The sequence below is a fragment of the Dermochelys coriacea genome, chromosome 4, assembly GCF_009764565.3.
Source record: "Dermochelys coriacea isolate rDerCor1 chromosome 4, rDerCor1.pri.v4, whole genome shotgun sequence".
NCBI lineage: Eukaryota > Metazoa > Chordata > Testudines > Dermochelyidae > Dermochelys > Dermochelys coriacea.
Genome location: NC_050071.1, coordinates 135,562,956 through 135,581,118, shown reverse-complemented (window position 1 = coordinate 135,581,118; position 18,163 = coordinate 135,562,956). Strand labels below are relative to the sequence as shown.

At 38.8% G+C, this 18,163-nt stretch overlaps 1 protein-coding gene across 5 annotated transcripts in view; it reads left to right on the top strand.

Annotated features, from left to right (window-relative positions):
* Nucleotides 1-18,163, top strand: part of CTNNA2 (catenin alpha 2) — a 782,132-nt gene that overhangs the window by 738,365 nt on the left and 25,604 nt on the right. For 3 of the 5 annotated variants that reach the window (XM_043512733.1, XM_043512734.1, XM_043512732.1), the window contains 2 exons: nt 5,956-6,090; nt 16,834-16,977. In XM_043512733.1, coding sequence (XP_043368668.1) covers nt 5,956-6,090; nt 16,834-16,977 — 279 coding nt within the window. The remainder of the gene's footprint in view (nt 1-5,955; nt 6,091-16,833; nt 16,978-18,163) is intronic. The other 2 variants (XM_038399462.2, XM_043512735.1) reach the window with 1 other exon arrangement.

Here is an 18,163-nt window from a genome sequence, read left to right as displayed (position 1 = left end):
CGATTTCCTGAGGAAACTACAGTCCATTGGTGATCTTCCTAAAAACACCATCCTAGCCACTATGGATGTAGAAGCCCTCTACACCAACATTCGACACAAGGATGGGCTACGAGCCGTCAGGAACAGTATCCCCGATACTGTCACGGCTAACCTGGTGGCTGAACTTTGTGACTTTGTCTTGACCCATAACTATTTCACATTTGGTGACAATGTATACCTTCAAATCAGCGGCACTGCGATGGGTACCCGCATGGCCCCACAGTATGCCAACATTTTTATGGCTGACTTAGAACAACGCTTCCTCAGCTCTCGTCCCCTAATGCCCCTACTCTACTTGCGCTACATTGATGACATCTTTATCATCTGGACCCATGGAAAAGAAGCTCTTGAGTAATTCCACCATGATTTCAACAATTTCCATCCCACCATCAACCTCAGCTTGGACCAGTCCACACAAGAGATCCACTTCCTGGACACTACGGTGCTAATAAGCGATGGTCACATAACCACCACCCTATATCGGAAACCTACTGATCGCTATTCCTACCTACACGCCTCTAGCTTTCATCCAGATCATACCACTCGATCCATTGTCTACAGCCAAGCGCTACGATATAACCGCATTTGCTCCAACCCCTCAGACAGAGACAAACACCTACAAGATCTCTATCATGCATTCCTACAACTACAATACCCACCTGCTGAAGTGAAGAAACAGATTGACAGAGCCAGAAGAGTACCCAGAAGTCACCTACTACAGGACAGGCCCAACAAAGAAAACAACAGAACGCCACTAGCCATCACCTTCAGCCCCCAACTAAAACCTCTCCAACGCATCATCAAGGATCTACAACCTATCCTGAAGGACGAGCCATCACTCTCACAGATCTTGGGAGACAGACCAGTCCTTGCTTACAGACAGCCCCCCAATCTGAAGCAAATACTCACCAGCAACCACACACCACACAACAGAACCATTAACCCAGGAACCTATCCTTGCAACAAAGCCCGTTGCCAACTCTGTCCACATATCTATTCAGGGGATACCATCATAGGGCCTAATCACATCAGCCACACTATCAGAGGCTCGTTCACCTGCGCATCTACCAATGTGATATATGCCATCATGTGCCAGCAATGCCCCTCTGCCATGTACATTGGCCAAACTGGACAGTCTCTACGTAAAAGAATGAATGGACATAAATCAGACGTCAAGAATTATAACATTCAAAAACCAGTTGGAGAACACTTCAATCTCTCTGGCCACTCGATCACAGATCTTAGAGTGGCTATACTTCAACAAAAAAGCTTCAAAAACAGACTCCAACGAGAGACTGCTGAATTGGAATTAATTTGCAAACTGGATACAATTAACTTAGGCTTGAATAGAGACTGGGAATGGATGAGTCATTACACAAAGTAAAACTATTTCCCCCTGGTATTTCTCCCTCCCACCCCACCCCCCACTGTTCCTCTGATATTCTTGTTAACTGCTGGAATTAGCCTACCTTGCTTGTCACCATGAAAGGTTTTCCTCCTTTCCCCCCCCTGCTGCTGGTGATGGCTTATCTTAAGTGATCACTCTCCTTACAGTGTGTATGATAAACCCATTGTTTCATGTTCTCTGTGTGTGTGTGTGTGTATATAAATCTCTCCTCTGTTTTTTCCACCAAATGCATCCGATGAAGTGAGCTGTAGCTCACGAAAGCTTATGCTCTAATAAATTTGTTAGTCTCTAAGGTGCCACCGGTACTCCTTTTCTTTTTGCGAATACAGACTAACACGGCTGCTACTCTGAAATATCTACTAGTGCTGTGATCTAGTGGCTGAAAACAGGCTGTTTGTACAGCACCAGTCAGTTGGAAAGATCACTGTCAGTTGAATGAAGCTGATACTTAAGCCCTTTAATTCACCAGTTCAGAAATCAAACCAACTAAGTAATAATAGCATCAGCTAACATAGATAAAAACACCAAGGTGACCCGAGCTACTCCAGCCTCCTCACTGTTGCCCTTACTTAAAAGGGGATTACGCACACCCTTCTGTACCTTTTGTGCTATGGGAAATCTGTAAGCTAGTCTAAGAAACCCAGAAAACCCCAGAAGGGACAACAATCTTCATCTGGAACAAAGGAATGTTGGCTACAAATGATGATTGCAGTAGAATGTTGATGGCAAAAAGCAATAAAAAGGTCACACACTTTGGTGCTTCTGTAGGCCAAGCTCATTGCAAATGCCAGGGCTCCTTGCATTTCTCTGTTCTCCCCTCCCAAAGCTCCCTGTGCACCACCCTCCCATTACCTCCAATTCAGGGCTTCCATACAACCCCACCCCACCCCACCCCTTCCTCCTGCCAGTGATTCTGTGTGCCCCCTGTTCCCCTTTTTGCCACATTCCAGGAGCTCAGTGTTCCCTCCAGGTCTCTATCCTTCAGACCATTGTCCCCATTTCTCTCTCAATGCCAGGGAATCAGTGTTCCCCCTCACTCACTCCTTCCTCACTATAGCCCCCTTTACCCACCATGGCAGTGGCTCCATGTGCTTCCCCATCCCCCCATATTTCAGGGTTTATGTATGTCCCCCATCTCCAATCCCATAACATTGTCCCTTATTTTCCAGCCATGCCATGGCACTTTGTGTGCCCCCATTGCTCATGGCCCCCATTCACTTCATAATGGGACCTCCATTTTAGGGGCTCTGTATGTCCCCCTTTTCCACACCATTCTCTTTACTTTTCTGTCTGTCTGGGAGATAAGTCATTCAGGATGTCAATTTTTTAAACTCTATTGGGCGGATGGGCAAAGCTGAGATAGGAAGTATTGTTATATTGGCTGCCAGAACCAGTTCTTTGCTTTATTGACAATTACAGAGGTGGTCGACCTGCTGTGCCTGCTAACCAGATGCAGCGGCCTTTGTGAGTTGCCCATTAACCCCTTCCAGTTTTCCAAATGTCACCAAAACCAATGAGGTTCTGTCCACTAAAAGAAAAAGAGTACTTGTGGCACCTTAGAGACTAACACATTTATTTTCTGTCCACTGATACTTAGACAATTCCCTGAAAAATTGGAATGGATGAGATGTGGTATTAAAAAATGATTTCATTACAGACAGACAGAAAGACAGAGAAATGCCCCCAAGGGAATAAGGACCTGGATCATCCACTCACATGGGAAACCCATCGGAGGGGGTTGTAGGTGAGGAGGATATCCTCCCTTATCATCCCCCTTCAAACCTACAGCTGTGACCTCTAGCCATTCTTCTCTTCCCCTTAAAATGGGAGAAAGTCTGCTGGTCACAGGGATTCTAATGTATCCATGGAGCATGGGAATGGCATTAGGTTCATCCTGCAAGATATTCTGGGCCAGAACTGTACACAGAGCTGCAGCTTTTTCCTATAATCCCCAAAGGTTTGGTGATCTGAACTGTTCCACCCAGATGGCCCATTTCCCCCTCTGGAGCCCACTCCTGTTGGATACATCCTAGGAGGGAGAAATCTATCCCTGTGTTAATGTAATTCCCACTGTCAAGAGAGCTGTAAAATGCTCGTTAATGATCTTGAAGTTTTCATTCTGATGTTTTTGAGGTGGAAGAGTTTAAAGAAATAAATGTCAGGTACATAACACACACAGCTTGTTTAGAGAATATTGGCTTGAGTCATGTCTTTAATCTACATCCCTTCAGAAAGATGTAAAATACACATTTTAAAAAAAAAAATTTAAATCAATATGAGAGTTAGATATCTCTTTTAATCCCTTGGCCATGGTATTATTTTACAGAACTTTTGAGACATACATGGAGTATAAACTTTTTATTGACTGTGGCATTTTTAATTACTGTTCCAATGAGAGAGATTTTACATCTTAATTTGATTCAAGGTACTTGCATGTAAAGTCTTGTCAGCTCTCGAGAGGTATTGTTTTAAAGTTCATTTATTTCAGCTCATAGGCCTCAAGAGCAGGATAAATATTACTGTATTAAATTGTCACAAGTAGGAAAAAAAGGTCTCTTAGGAATTCACTTTTGAAAGATATTGCAACTATGCGAGAGAAAGACATTATGGCATTATCATAAGTACAGAACAGATTAAACGGCCTATTAGCCTAACTCCAAAGAAGTCCCAGCTCTTTTTTCAGAGTGGTAGCCATGTTAGTCTGTATCAGCAAAAAAAACAAACAAACAAGGAGTACTTTTGGCACCTTGGAAACTAACACATTTATTTGAGCATAAGCTTTCATGGGCTAAAACCTACTTCATTGGATGCATGCAGTAGAAAATACAGTAGGAAGACATATACACAGAGAACATGAAAAAATGGGTGTTACCATACACACTATAACAAGAGTGATCAATTAATGTGAGCTATTATCAGCAGAAGAAAAAAAACTTTTATAGTGATAATCAGGATGGCCCATTTCCAACAGTTGACAAGAAGGTGAGAGTAACAGTGTGTGTGTGTGTGTGTGTGTGTGTGTGTGTGTGTGCATGTGGAGGGGGGAATAAGCATGGGGAAATAGTTTTACTTTATGTAATGACCCATCCACTCCCAGTCTTTATGGAGCCCATTGTTTCATGTTCTATGTGTATGTGTATATATATCTATATCTATATCTATATCTATATCTATATCTATATATATATATATATATATATATATCTTCCTACTGTATTTTCCACTGCATGCATCCAGTGAAGTGGGTTTTAGCCCACGAAAGCTTATGCTCAAATAAATTTGTTAGTCTCGAGTGCCACAAGTACTCCTCATTCTTTCAGCTCTTTTTGTTTGTTAAAGTTAAAGATAGAGGAGCAAACTAAGTGATTGCTTTTAGAGTTAGGGGCCACAGTGTGTGTATGTAACCAGTGCTGTTGTTTTACATCCAAGTACACTGTAAACATTTTTCCCTTGTGCCTTATTTGTCATTGCTATTATAACCATTTAGACAGAAGTTGTGGGGCCTTTGAGCTGTGAGGATTTAATCTGATCATGTTTAGTTAAGCTGTCATGTGGTGGTTTTACTCTCCAAAATGGAAAATTGAATGTAGCATTTTATTGACCTAAAGAAGCTAGTTCAAAAGTCTCTGAATCTTTGATCTCCATAGTCAAACAAAGGCGGACTTTGTTGTGTAGCTCTGACAAGTGTTTATTGGAGATGTGCTCTTCAGAAGGGGACCTTTTAACGCTGGTTCATTTGTGTGAATTATACAGGCCTGTGCTCAGGAGGCAAGTCTAGGAATATTAAGTACGGGTGCTGTTTATTATGCTGTTGATTATTGTTGGGGATGCTGCAGTTCCTTGTAAAAGTGTATTTCAATGGACTATACATGAGTTGTGCTTGGGCCCTGTCTGGTTATATTGATTATGAAACCTTCACAAATTCTAGTTAGTTTAACCTAGTGTAATTTTTCTCTGCACACTTTTGTCATGAGGAATATTTAAAAATGGTACAGTACTTTAGATGGCCCACCAGTAGTAGTGAGAAGTATTGCTTAGACAGGCAAGGAGACCAAATTATTTCATTTCCTTCTTATTAAGGGCTGCAAGCCTGAAAGTATCTTCTATAATGTCATGTATATTACTATAAATAATTTCCTTCCAGGATAGATGGACTTGTATATTATGCATCAGTAGACTACTATGTTTATTACAAACTGAATGATGTTCTAAGAAAAACATCTACAGAGAATAGTGTTTTCTTTAAGTTTATCAGGTAAGTGACAAAAAGAGATTATTTTTGTAAAGCACCCATGCTATCTTCACATTTTAGTTTATGAGTCTCAAGCTATAGAAGAGATACAGAATAGCTTTCAGCTCTCATCAAATTCCTCACTAAAGGGTTAAGTGAAATGGATGAATCTAATATGGTGTCAACAGTGCTATTATTTCCTTGGATTGCCTTTGTATAATGAACATATAAACTGAGCTAGATCTAATCAATGTTGCTTATTTTTTCCCCCTTGCAGTGCCCTGATTCAGCCTGCAAGCAGGATCTATTGGCATATCTGCAGCGCATTGCCCTCTATTGCCACCAGCTCAATATCTGCAGCAAGGTGAAGGCAGAAGTGCAGAATCTCGGAGGAGAACTTATTGTATCAGGGGTAAGCTGGTATTTGCATTTAGCAGTTTACATATCCATAGTTCAATTTGCCAGGGAGTGTTTTCAGTGACAAGAATGTAAAAGACAAAAAAATAGTGATTCATAAGCAAGCTTCTTAAAATGTTATCTCCATTATTCCAGACCTTACAATAACTTGTGTAGAGCTATTTGATTTTCCAATTACCCTTTGTTTATAGTAACCTTGTCAAATCTTCATTCCCCCAAAAGAAAGGTAATTTCTTAGTCTAGAAACTCATTGCCAAGATGTGAATGTTATAATTATTTGGAGCTTTTGTATATTTGCTTATTGTAAATCTACTTTCCTTTGTTAGTATTGGTAATTTCCCTCCTCTGAGCAGGAGCCAGCACTGCTCTGTATGGAGTGCATATTGTTAAGATGGTAATATCTAACAGGATTTCATTCACTCAGGTTCCAATGCATACTAGGTTTATCAAAAACCCTGGAAGGCCAGCAAAATATTTTACTTTTTTTGTGCTGTTTTCAAATACAGTTGCCAAACCTAAAAAATTACATATTCTAATTCCTTCCATTTGCTTGTTTCAGTAATTTTTAATGAATATGCAAATGTTTTATCCACAATCACCAGGCATTTGTTGCCCAAATTAGAAATGTGTAGAGACAGTCAGAACATAAATTGTTTTTGCTGCATTTTAAAAGATGTTTTCTCCCCTTCACCTCACCTTGAGCCATCTGCCTCTGTGAGACCAGTGGCAAAAAGCACTAATATTTCCTACTCTTCATGAATTTTTTCTTTATGCTACTCACAGTAGGTTTGGCCCAACCACACTTTGGTCACTGTCCAAGCTGCATATAGACTGTGTGTATACTGTATTCCCTCTTGCATATACCAGTGTATACTATATTCCCTGAGCCCCACTGTGCTTTCAAGATGACAGGGATTTGGGAAAACTTTAGACAAGTTTGTTTGAAAATGCCATTTTGGGGACAAAAAAGCCCCCAAACCTCTCATTGTTTAAAGCCAATCAAATTTGAAGTCTTGGGACATGCTGTGCCCTCTATTTTATCCATACGCCCGCAAGGGAAATCAGTGGGCTTTCCGAAAGCTAACTGAGAACAAAACATATGAACATTTTGTTCAATATAGATATAAAACAATGATTTTTTTTGCAAAGCACAGTATGCAGCTTTAAAACTTGGCACTATTATTTCGAAAGCTTGCATGCCATCCTAGAAGGAAGCTGCTGCACTATTCTCCACCTGTGCCTCTCCTGCAGATGGTCTCCACCTCTTGGCAGATGTACAAAGTAGTATAATTTTAACATCTTGATCTTCCCACAGCAATGAAAATCCCTTTTCATGTTCCTGGTGTTGAATGAGTGATCTTTCCTTATATCACTGACAAGTGTACTACATATCAAATGCTTCAGACCTTATCTTACCTGCTGCCATGCAAGTCCGGCTGTCCATACCCATTTAGCTTTCACACCCATCCATCTATAACAGTTGCCCAAATTAGATCATCTCTCAGCTTGGCTTTTGTGCTTGTGTTTATTTCTTTTCCAGTTCTCTTTATTTACTGTATGTGGATGTTGAACAGGCCATTGTGAACCTTTGACATACAGTTTTATTGAAACATCATCATACACTGTGAAATTTAAGTGGCTGAATGCTTGACTTCTTCATTCCCAAGCTGGCATTGTTAGCACCTGCTGTTTCCCAGGCTTCATCACCATTGTCTTTTTTTGCATTCACTTGCAGTTCAAAGCAATGCTAACTTCAGCCGTTCAAATTACTAGCTTTTGAGTTGACTCCAAAGACAGTGTTAATGGCATTGACAGAAACCTAAGCTTGTCTTATCTGTTTCTTCAGTTGTTATTCCATCATAGACTTAATGGAGATGGTGCAGAAAGTTGATCTTTTGTACATTCCTTTTTGAGACCCATATCTTAGAGCTTGGTGAGTCAAAATGAATCCACTGCTTTTCTGGTAGTATAAAACATGCTTTACATCTTTAAGTGCTGGGTACTGTATGCTTTTTTGCCGACCTCGGGACTATCCAGAGATCAGATGTCCAAATCCACATCTGCATCTGTAGCCTGCTTATCCACTTGCCACTTTTGCTTCCATCTTGTTCTTCATTCTCTCTTGGATAGCCAGCTGCAAATAAATACTACTTTATTTGCATAAAAAAGAACAACAGTTATTTGGCAACTTGCATACAATACAATGATCTTGAAAGTGCAGTGGAAATCCAGAGTTCGTGGTCCCCAAACCATTCACTATGGCAGGAAACTGGTGTGTAGCATTATATTCAATTAATTTTTGTGATGTAACAATCACCCTGGCACTTGACATTTACAAATTTTGGAGGAGATGGAACTATAACATATATCTGTATTTACAAGGAGTCACCGTATAATTCACCATTTCCCTCATCCAGAAGTTTAGCTGTGATTTCAGAACCACTGGTTCTGGGGAATACAAACTCTGCTTGACTTTCTACTTTATTAGGAAAGTTAATCCGTGTTTCCAAATACAGTGAATAAATATAAAATGAATAGAACCTGAGAGAGAGAAATAATCTGTTCCGATTACCTTAATTCTATTCTGGCAAGGGAAAATGTGTTCCATTTTATGTGATATGTTGAAGTTATTGCATAATATGGTGTATGTCTTTTCGGTGACATTTCTATTTCTTTATATTCGCAATAAGTTACTTGTAGTGCAGTATATTTTACATTCAAACCTAAGCACATGCCCAGTCTCTCTCTCTCTCTCTCTCCATCAATATGACATTTACCTCGTGTATGAAGATTTTGTTGGTATCATTAACTTACTTACAGATAGGCTGAAAAGTATATAAAAAAGCAAAGAAAATGAGGCTGTCAAACTCCTGAAAGTGAAATTATTTCAATAAGAGGAAAGAACCCTTTTAATCATTCCCCCCTTTCTTTCAATCCTTTCTCCCTTAACTTCCCTTCCATCTCTCCCTTGATCTTTCCATCCCAAGATGTTCTCTGCCTACCGATCAACAAGAGTCTTTTCCCCAGGTAAATCTCATACACCAGGTCTTCCACTGGTGTAAATCAGTGTAACTCCATGTGTTCAATGCACTATGCTGAGTGTTGATTTGTACCAGGTGGTGATCTGAACCAGTAGGTTTATGTTTAGATTGTGAGACTCCAACTCCCTGTCTCCCAGTTGAGTTTTGAAACACAGTCTAAGAAAACCGTATTTGAAAGCTCTTCTGTGGTTAAGAGCCTTACTAACTTGGAGTGAAGGAAGCATAGGGAGACAAGGAAGATATAAAGGGAGGGACATAAAATAATAAGGATATAGGGGAATAGAGGCTGAAATGCCCAAAATGATTTTAAATACCTGCTAAAGATCTTGAGTGAAATCCTGGCCTCACTAGGTAGGTCTACACAACAATTAAACACCCACGGCTGGCCCATGACATCTGACTCTGGCTCATAGGGCTCAGGCTATGGGCTGTTTAATTGCAGTATAGACATTTGGGTTTGGGCTGGAGCCTGGGCTCTGAGATTCTGCAGTGAGGGAGGCAAAATTCCCATTGACTTCAGTGTGGCCAGAATTTAATCTCTTGCTTTGTTTCTTGTTGCAGACTATGTGGTTTTGTACTTTAGCATACAAACTTTTGAATATTTACAAAAAATCATGTATAATAATAATAATAATTAATAAGTTTGACAGCCTCATTATTAATTCTTAGTAGTAGTAGTAGTAGTAGGCATTTCTTATTAATCAGTAGTTATAATATCCTGGGATAATAAGCACCTCAACTTCAGAGTTCATTTCCTCAGTCTTCAGCCAGAGAGTTTATGCAGCTATTGCCTGATAAACAGGAATCACCCTTAAGATGGACTAACTTTTATGAGGTGCTGTTACACATTTTTCCCATTGAAATAAATGTCAATTACAGATACATGGCCTCACAACAGGCATTAGCATGTTGTTGTGGTTTTTGTTCTTGTTGAAAAGGGGTGTAATCTATGATGTTTGGATCCAGCTCAAAATCCAAGTTTCACAAAAGTTTGGGGTACTTCTTTTGTCGATGTTCCAGCAGATGTATCAAAATATATCATTACGTCAAAACTGACCTATGTGTTCCCTTATTGCTATGGAGAAAACAGCCAGTAGTTCTGGTCTCTCCTTTCACGGATTGAAACCGATCTATTCACAGCACAAAGTCTACTATACATTTAGCCCCTGAGCTTGCATTTTGTTTTATTTTATATTTGTGTCAGGAGCTTGATGTCCACTGTTGTGTTACCTACAGCAATTTAATCCTTGCTTCAACCGGGTAAGAGTTTAGCATTATGTGAAAGAAAGACAGCCTGCTCAATGAGAGATTTGGTAGACTGCCAAGACTGTCACCTCCTTTTCATTTGAGAGCATCATGAATCTAAGCTAAATATTCCTGTTTCCAGCCACTAACTGAGTATGTTTTACTACTGAATTAGAATTTAAACAGAAGAATAATGTATCAAATAAACCCTTGAAAACAGACTGATAAACCAAATTTTATTTAGACCTCTGTGTGCTGGGCTCCTTGGCCAGTTGATCTCTCAGATTTGGAAGAAATCTGTTTCAGCAGTATGTTTTATAAAGAATGTCCTCCCATCTGCTTTTTAAATACAATAGTAATATTTTCCTAATCACAATTCATAGCTATTGATAATAAGATTCCTACTTTCTGTTTGTTAGTAATTGCATCTAATTTAAATCACAGTGAATATAGTACAAGGAACTATGGATGTCAGACAGTTTAAAAAATCACAATTAATCGTGAGATTTAAAAGAAATAGTTGCAATTAATCGCTGTTTTAAATGCACTGTTAAACAATAATAAATATCAATTTAAATTAATTATACTTATCTTTGGATTTTTTACATTTTCAAATATATCGATTTAATCTACAACACAGAATACAAAGTGTACAGTGCTCACTTTACGTCATTTTTTATTACAAATATTTGCACTGTACAAGTTGAAGCATGAAGGGGCATACGAATGTTTCGTAGATCTGGCATGTAAATACCTTGCAACGCTGGCTACAACAGTGCCAGGCGAATGCCTGTTCTTACTTTCAGGTAACATTTTAAATAATAAGTGGGCAGCATTAGCTCCCATAAATGTAAACAAACTTGTTTGTCTTAGCGATTGGCTGAACAAAGGGTAACACTGAGTGGCAGGGGTCTTGGAACAGTTTGTATAGTGGGGGTGCTGAGAGCCATTGAACCAAATTGTATACCCTGTATATCATGGAAACCACTTCAAGCCAGGGGGTACAGCAGCACCCCTAGTTCCAGCACCTATGCTGAGTGGACTTGTAGGCACTAAAGTTTTAAATTGTTTTGTTTATGAGTGCAATTATATGTAAAAATAACAATGGATAACTTTCATGATAAAGAGATTGCACTACAGTATTGTATGAGATGAATTGAAAATATTATTTCTTTTGTTTATCTTTTTTTACACTGTAAATATTTATAATAAAAATAATCATATAAAGTGAGCACTGTATGATTTGTATTCTGTGTTTTAATTGACATCAATATATTTAAAAGTATAGAGAAACATCCAAAATATGTATAGTACATTTAAATTGGTATTTTATTATTATTTAATAGTGTGATTAAAACTACAATTAATCACAGCTATTTTTTTTTATTCTAGTTCATTTGTTTTGGGTTAATCGCTAGAGTTAACTGTGATTAACTGACTGCTCTAGAAGGATCCTATATTTATGATTGGAATCACAGGGGTTTTAAAGTTTTTTTTCTCTCTGTACACTGCATATTCTGTAGTAACTAGTAACTTTATGAATTACTGGACAGTACATTTACTGAAATTTACAATTAAGAGTGTTTTTCAAAGAAAAAAAGAGTCTGATATCAAAAATAAGAACTCCTGAGCAATTTAATTCAATGGAAAAAAATAAAAGTTATATATTGGAAGCTGATGCTTGAAACAAGTATGTTATGGATTTGAAGGCAATACTAATCTATATGTTTCAATATATACTATTCTCATTATATAAATATAGGAAATCTGACAATCAAAAAACTTCTGTTCATAAAATAACTAGAATGCTAGGCTAGATTCTTTCCTGTGCCATGATATAATCAGCATAGAGGAGAAGGGAATCTCAGAGAGCCACTTACAGCTTCTTGATTCTCAAACTACCCTGGCCCTTCAATAAATTAGAGGAACCTGGGTGCTGCTCTGATTTACAACAGTTGGCTATGATCCCTAAGGACCATGCAGTTGAGAACTTCTGTAGAGAAATAAGGCTCCAGCCTGCCCCATCAGGCTCCCTTCTCTGAGAGTGAGTGGTTGGTTTAGGATCTGTGTCCACCAGCATTACACCAGTTGAGATTTCCCCAGTTGCAACCAGATTATGTCCCCAGCTCAGAAATTAGAGTGGAGTGTCCACCCCATTACTTTAAATCTGACCATATTTAGGTGCAGCAGTTAGCTAAATGGCATGCATGGGGAAATGGCAGACCTGGCCTGGAGCACCTAAAGATGTAACATAATAATGGAAGGAGATTTTTGGATAAAATCAGAATTGATTGACAATATACAGTGAAACTCCAGTTCTACTAATTATTTCACTCTGATCTGTGTAGTGGTGAGACTTAATCCCACTTCCAAAATACTGCTAAGTGGTCTTCATGTGATATTAAAGAAATAATAACTTCAGACTACACTTTTCAATCTCTTTCCCTTTAATTACAGTTCTTGACAACTTTAATTGCAGATGAATAATACACACACACACACACACACACACACATACACCCCCTCAAGCAGAAACTTCACACTGTTTTTCCAACTAATCGCAGATACTGAGTGAAAATACTTAAAACAACATATAAAACACTCAATAAAACTCACCAGGGAAACTTAATTCCATCACACAAACTATGTAAGACTAACTTTAGGAAGAAAAAAGCAGCAAATCAGCCTTTGCATTAGGAAAGTTCAGAGTCTCTTATGTGTCATACTTCTTAAGTCATTTCTTCCAGTCACCAGATGCAATCTGGCTGCATTTATTCATGAATTTCTCAGGAGAAAGGAAAACATATGTGTATCCTCCACATCACACCATTAGCCTTGAATTACAAACCAGCTCCCTATATGTGAGACCAATATTTATTGATTTAAGACACAGACGTGGGACCAATCCTCCTAAAATACCCTAAAAATGATAATGCCTAGAATGTGTACTGTTGGACATTTTCAGCAGCAACTGTTGAACGTGAATTTATTCATCATCAAAACACCCTGTGAACTGGGTAAGTAGTAATACCCCAATTTTACAGAAGGGGAAAATAAGGCAACAAATTCAAATGGTTTGCCCTGTCCTCATTAAAAGCCCTATTAGATCTTTAGGATAATCTGGGAATGGTATGTTGACGGCATCCAGCGCTGAGCTAATAGACCATACCAAGAATACTCGTACATACCAATAACTAAATTCAACATGTTATCTGCCAATTTTAAAAACTTTCAGGACTTGCATGTTCTATCCAGTGTCATTATCTGTTTGGCCATTCCTTGGATATGACACATGATGAATGAGATGAATTTCATTATCCATCCATCAGAACCAATTTAATCCACGACAACAGCAAAACAGAATTTTTTTCCGGGGTGTGGAGTTAAGGTCTCTGTCTTGACCTTTAGTGACCCTTATCAACCTGGCACCTTGACATGCCTTGAGTCTGATATTTTATTCCAAGTCGTCATTGAGTTTCTCACGGTATATCAGTTTTTACCTTCCTTACCTGGACAGTAGCACATCTATGGACTGGTATTTCTAAACAGTCATTATTTTTCTCCGCCACCCACAATCTTGAGGGAAAGCATTCAAACTTTATCTCAGTGGCACCCACCAATGCCTGAATAGAGCCTATTCATTTATTACCTTCTGCCAAATTCTTATTAAGCAAGTTTGTTGTTGTTTTATCTGACAGATGATTGTTGTGAAACCAAACCTGGACAAATTCAGCTCCTGGCAGCTAGACATTTAGGTGCAAGATGTCAAATCATTAGCTGAACTAAGTTTATAGCCTCGTTAGGCTACAGAGCTGCAACCATTTCCCTTAGGAAGTGATTTGACAACCTAAAAGCCCTCATCTAGTTCCTCTTGATACTCAACTTTGCATGTGTTCTTCCAGTTACTCATAGTTATAGTTCTTTAGCACACTAGGAGCAATTTCTCTCTCTTCTGAAATATACTGCCCTGCAAGTGTTTGTAGTTCATTGTAGTAGTTCTTACTTAGTTCTCTGTTTAACCAAATTTTATGTATATCCTCCTTAATCAATCCCTCCAAGCTGCTCACTATTGTTTTACTCTTCTCTGCATTTCCTCTTCTTTCTCAACCAAAGTCTCTCTGAGTGGCCCAAAGCAGTACACCAGGTGCGGCCTCCACAGTGCAAACCAATAATGCCCTCTCACATTTTCTACTAGTCTATCATCAAACCTAATCTTTCTAGGTATTTATACCATGCTATCACTATGGTCTCTGACAGCCTCATTTTTAATAATAGGTTATTAGTGGAGAATTTATTTGGCCATCACCATCCATCAGAAGGTTCTGTGCTATGGCATTTCCATTTGAGGGTAATATTTAAATGACAATTTGCTTCTCCCCACAAAATCTAGTCTTATCATTCCAACTACTATTTGCTTGGGCCTCTGAAGTTCTGGTATCTGCTGAAGAGTTTAGAATATGCTCCTACTTCATTTGGCAAAAACAACAATAGTGCAATGATCAAGGCAATCCTATGGATTGTGATCTGATTGAATTACAGCAGTTACCTTTTACCTCAAAGGCCTTTAAAAGATAAATTTTGCTTGTCCATTTGGAGGATTAGTAATAATCCATGTTGGTTAGAAGAGGTAACAATGAAGTCTCCACCAATTGATTGAAGATTCACCAAAAAGTGGAAAGCCTTTAGCAGCAGGTCATAAGGTTCAGATGGACATAGCTCAATCCAGTCCTATTACAAGGCAGAAAAGTTATTTTTCCCTCTTTAAACATTGACATAGGTTAAAGACATCATTTAACCAGGAATCAGTTAGAAATCCTGATCCTTAATTCAATTATAAACCTAAAGTTACAGCACCCATCATCACTTTGCATCATTCAGATGCAGCCTAGTTTTGCATTGGGTTCCTGAACTCATATTTTGCCTCTAACAGTTACAGTAGCTCTTGCTTAAGATAGGTAGAACAAGTCAGATTGGAGGAGCTGATCAAGGTGGTAAAGTTGTTCTTACTCTCTCTATTCTTTTAATTTGTACTTTGAATGTTAAAATGCTGTTGCATTTCCAAATATAGTGAAAGATGTTCAGATAAAGAGGCAATATCCTTGACCTCTGTTATTAGATGAAGTGATTGGTAGTAGGCATTAATCAAAAAGACTTTCTTTTGCTGTAGCGGAAGAGGAGAGAAACCAAAACCAACACAAGCAGAGCAGAGGATGCACGTTAATCATTAGTGAAACTGAAAAATAATCCTGGGTAGATTACAATTTACATGATCCTTGTAGCAACTGAGATCCTAAGGGAAAATAGCAGTATTTGCTCAGTGTAACTTTGTAATCCTGACTCTTAAGAGCATTCCTTATACATCAAGAAAAAAAAATCAGACCAGATTCTACCACTCTTGCTCACATTGAGTAGTCCCTTACTCTGGAAGCAATGTGGCTCCCTACTGATGGAGGTACTACTCAATATGAGGAAGGCTGGTAGATTTAGTCCATAGTAAATATACTACATTTTTAGCCGGGATGCCTTGTTGGTTTAATAAGAAAATCAAAACTGTAATAGATAATGGGAATATATATTGTGAAACCTGCTTTATACAGAATTTGATAGAGCAAAATTCCATTTAGAGAGAATTAGAATGAAAGTTCCCATTTGTAAACCACAATTCTGGTTATAAGGAAGTTGTCCTCTGAGAGAATTGGCTTCACTCTAGACGGTGCCATTGTGTGTAATTACTAGACTAAAATATACACTCTCTAAAGCAATCGCCTTTGTGTAATTTTGCTGATACTTTATAGAACTTTGAAGTGTGCTTTGTAAATAAATGTTTGCCCAGAATGATTACCATTCCCCTCACTTGCTCTCTCAGCTCAGGCAGGCAGGGTGAGAGAAAGTTGATTCTCCCTGACCACAATGTTTGGACTTTCATGCTACTGAAGGTTCCCTGCCCTCTCATCTGATTTCTCTGAAACAGTTGGCTAAAACTCTCCTCTGACTTCTGTATGGACCAAATCAACCCTAGTGTATATGTGTGTAACTCCCATTGAAGTCAGTGAAATTCCAACTGCTTACATCACCTTTATATGTGTGTTCCCAGTGTTTAAAAAGATACACAAAAATGTTACTTTTTAAGCCCTATGCCAAATTCCCTAGCCCACTCTCGTGCAATCATGGTTCAACAGCCATTCCTGGCCCTTCTAGCTTTCATCATATAGCACCATAGCTCACTCTTCCCCTCTAAGCAAATTGTTCAGTAATTTTCTTACCTGTGGTAAGGGAGCAAGTGAGAGGAATTGCACAGTGGGGTTACTCACCGTGGAAGAGTCCCTGTTTCCTTTACCAAGCATAGCTCCTTCAGCACACATTTTCTCCTCTTCTCCCCTCTGCACTAGGGTACAATATTTCTCTTGCTCTCTCTCTCTCACTCTCTCTTTTCTGTATCTCTCGGAAATCAGACTGGAGTTCAGAGCACTTTCACTACCTTTTATGAGGTAGAATGTGATGTCATAGATGGGGGCAGGGCTAGTCAACTTTCTACCCACCTACCCACCTGTGCTGAGGGAGCTACGCTTGGGAACGGAAGCAGTGACTCCTCCACGGTGAGTAACCTTGTTTCGAATTTATACCATTATGTAAAGCTCTGACTGTTTTGTGGGGGGGGGAGGGGAAAGATTTTAAGAGGGGATTTTGTTTGTTGGTCAGTTTAGCTTTTTGGGGAGGGGTTAAAGTACAGCGCTAACACAAAATCAGTTGCATGTTCTTTTTCTAAACTTGAAAAGTTGTTTTTTTTTTTTTCATTTCCCAATCTAAACTGTTGTGCGGACTTTCTCTGAGGTGTAAAACAGCTACCACAGAGATGGCCACATTTTAGTAATGGGTGAAGGGATCCCTCTGAATATGTTACATGTCAATTTAAGAGCCCAGTCCTGGTCCCCTTGAAATCAGTAGCAAAACTTCCATTGGCTTCATGGGTGAAGAATCAAGCCCTTACTTTGTAAAGTGCTTTGGGATTAAAGGTGCTTTATAAATGGAAGATATTGTTATTCCTGTATTTATTATTAATTATTATTATTATTAACTGTGGAGATATGTCTACTTTTTTAGGATAGACGGAACATTTCTTTTCTCCAGATCTTCTATGTTTAATTTGTTTTTCTGCTTAATTCTAAATATGTGTATGCCTACTTGCTGATATCAGGCCATTTTTAAGAACCTTTCTAAAAAAAATATTAAAAAGGAGAGAAAAACCTATTAAGCAAGTGATGTAAGCCCAAAACACGATTAATATTTAGACGCAAACTACACACAATCTTTGAAATTCAAAGTCAAAGCTTCAGAATGCAGTGAATTAATGGTGGAGCAGAATGAGCTCTAACGGAATATCCTGGCTTTGCTGGTTTGTGTTACAGCCCTTACGTTATTTAAACATAGGTTTTGTATTTAATAGCACTTAAAGCTTGCTTTTCTTTTCTCGGTCCTGGTATTATTACTTGTGTGTGGTTCCTCCCCCCCCCCCCATATCCCTCAGAATTTTAGAAAGACAAGATGGACTGCAAAGATCTTTTACTCTTGTTCTGCCTCTTGGCTACCTTTTAAAGCTGTCACGATGTCAGAGCTCTCTCACTAAAGGGCAGAAGAAGGGTCATGTGAGGATTTTGGCCTCTAGGGATGGCAGAGATATTGCTGTTCTTGTTCATTTAAAGTTCCTTCCCAGCTCTGTGTGGGGCCTTATCATATCGCAGTGAACAGTACTAGAAGGCAGTAATGCATACTCTATAAATCAAA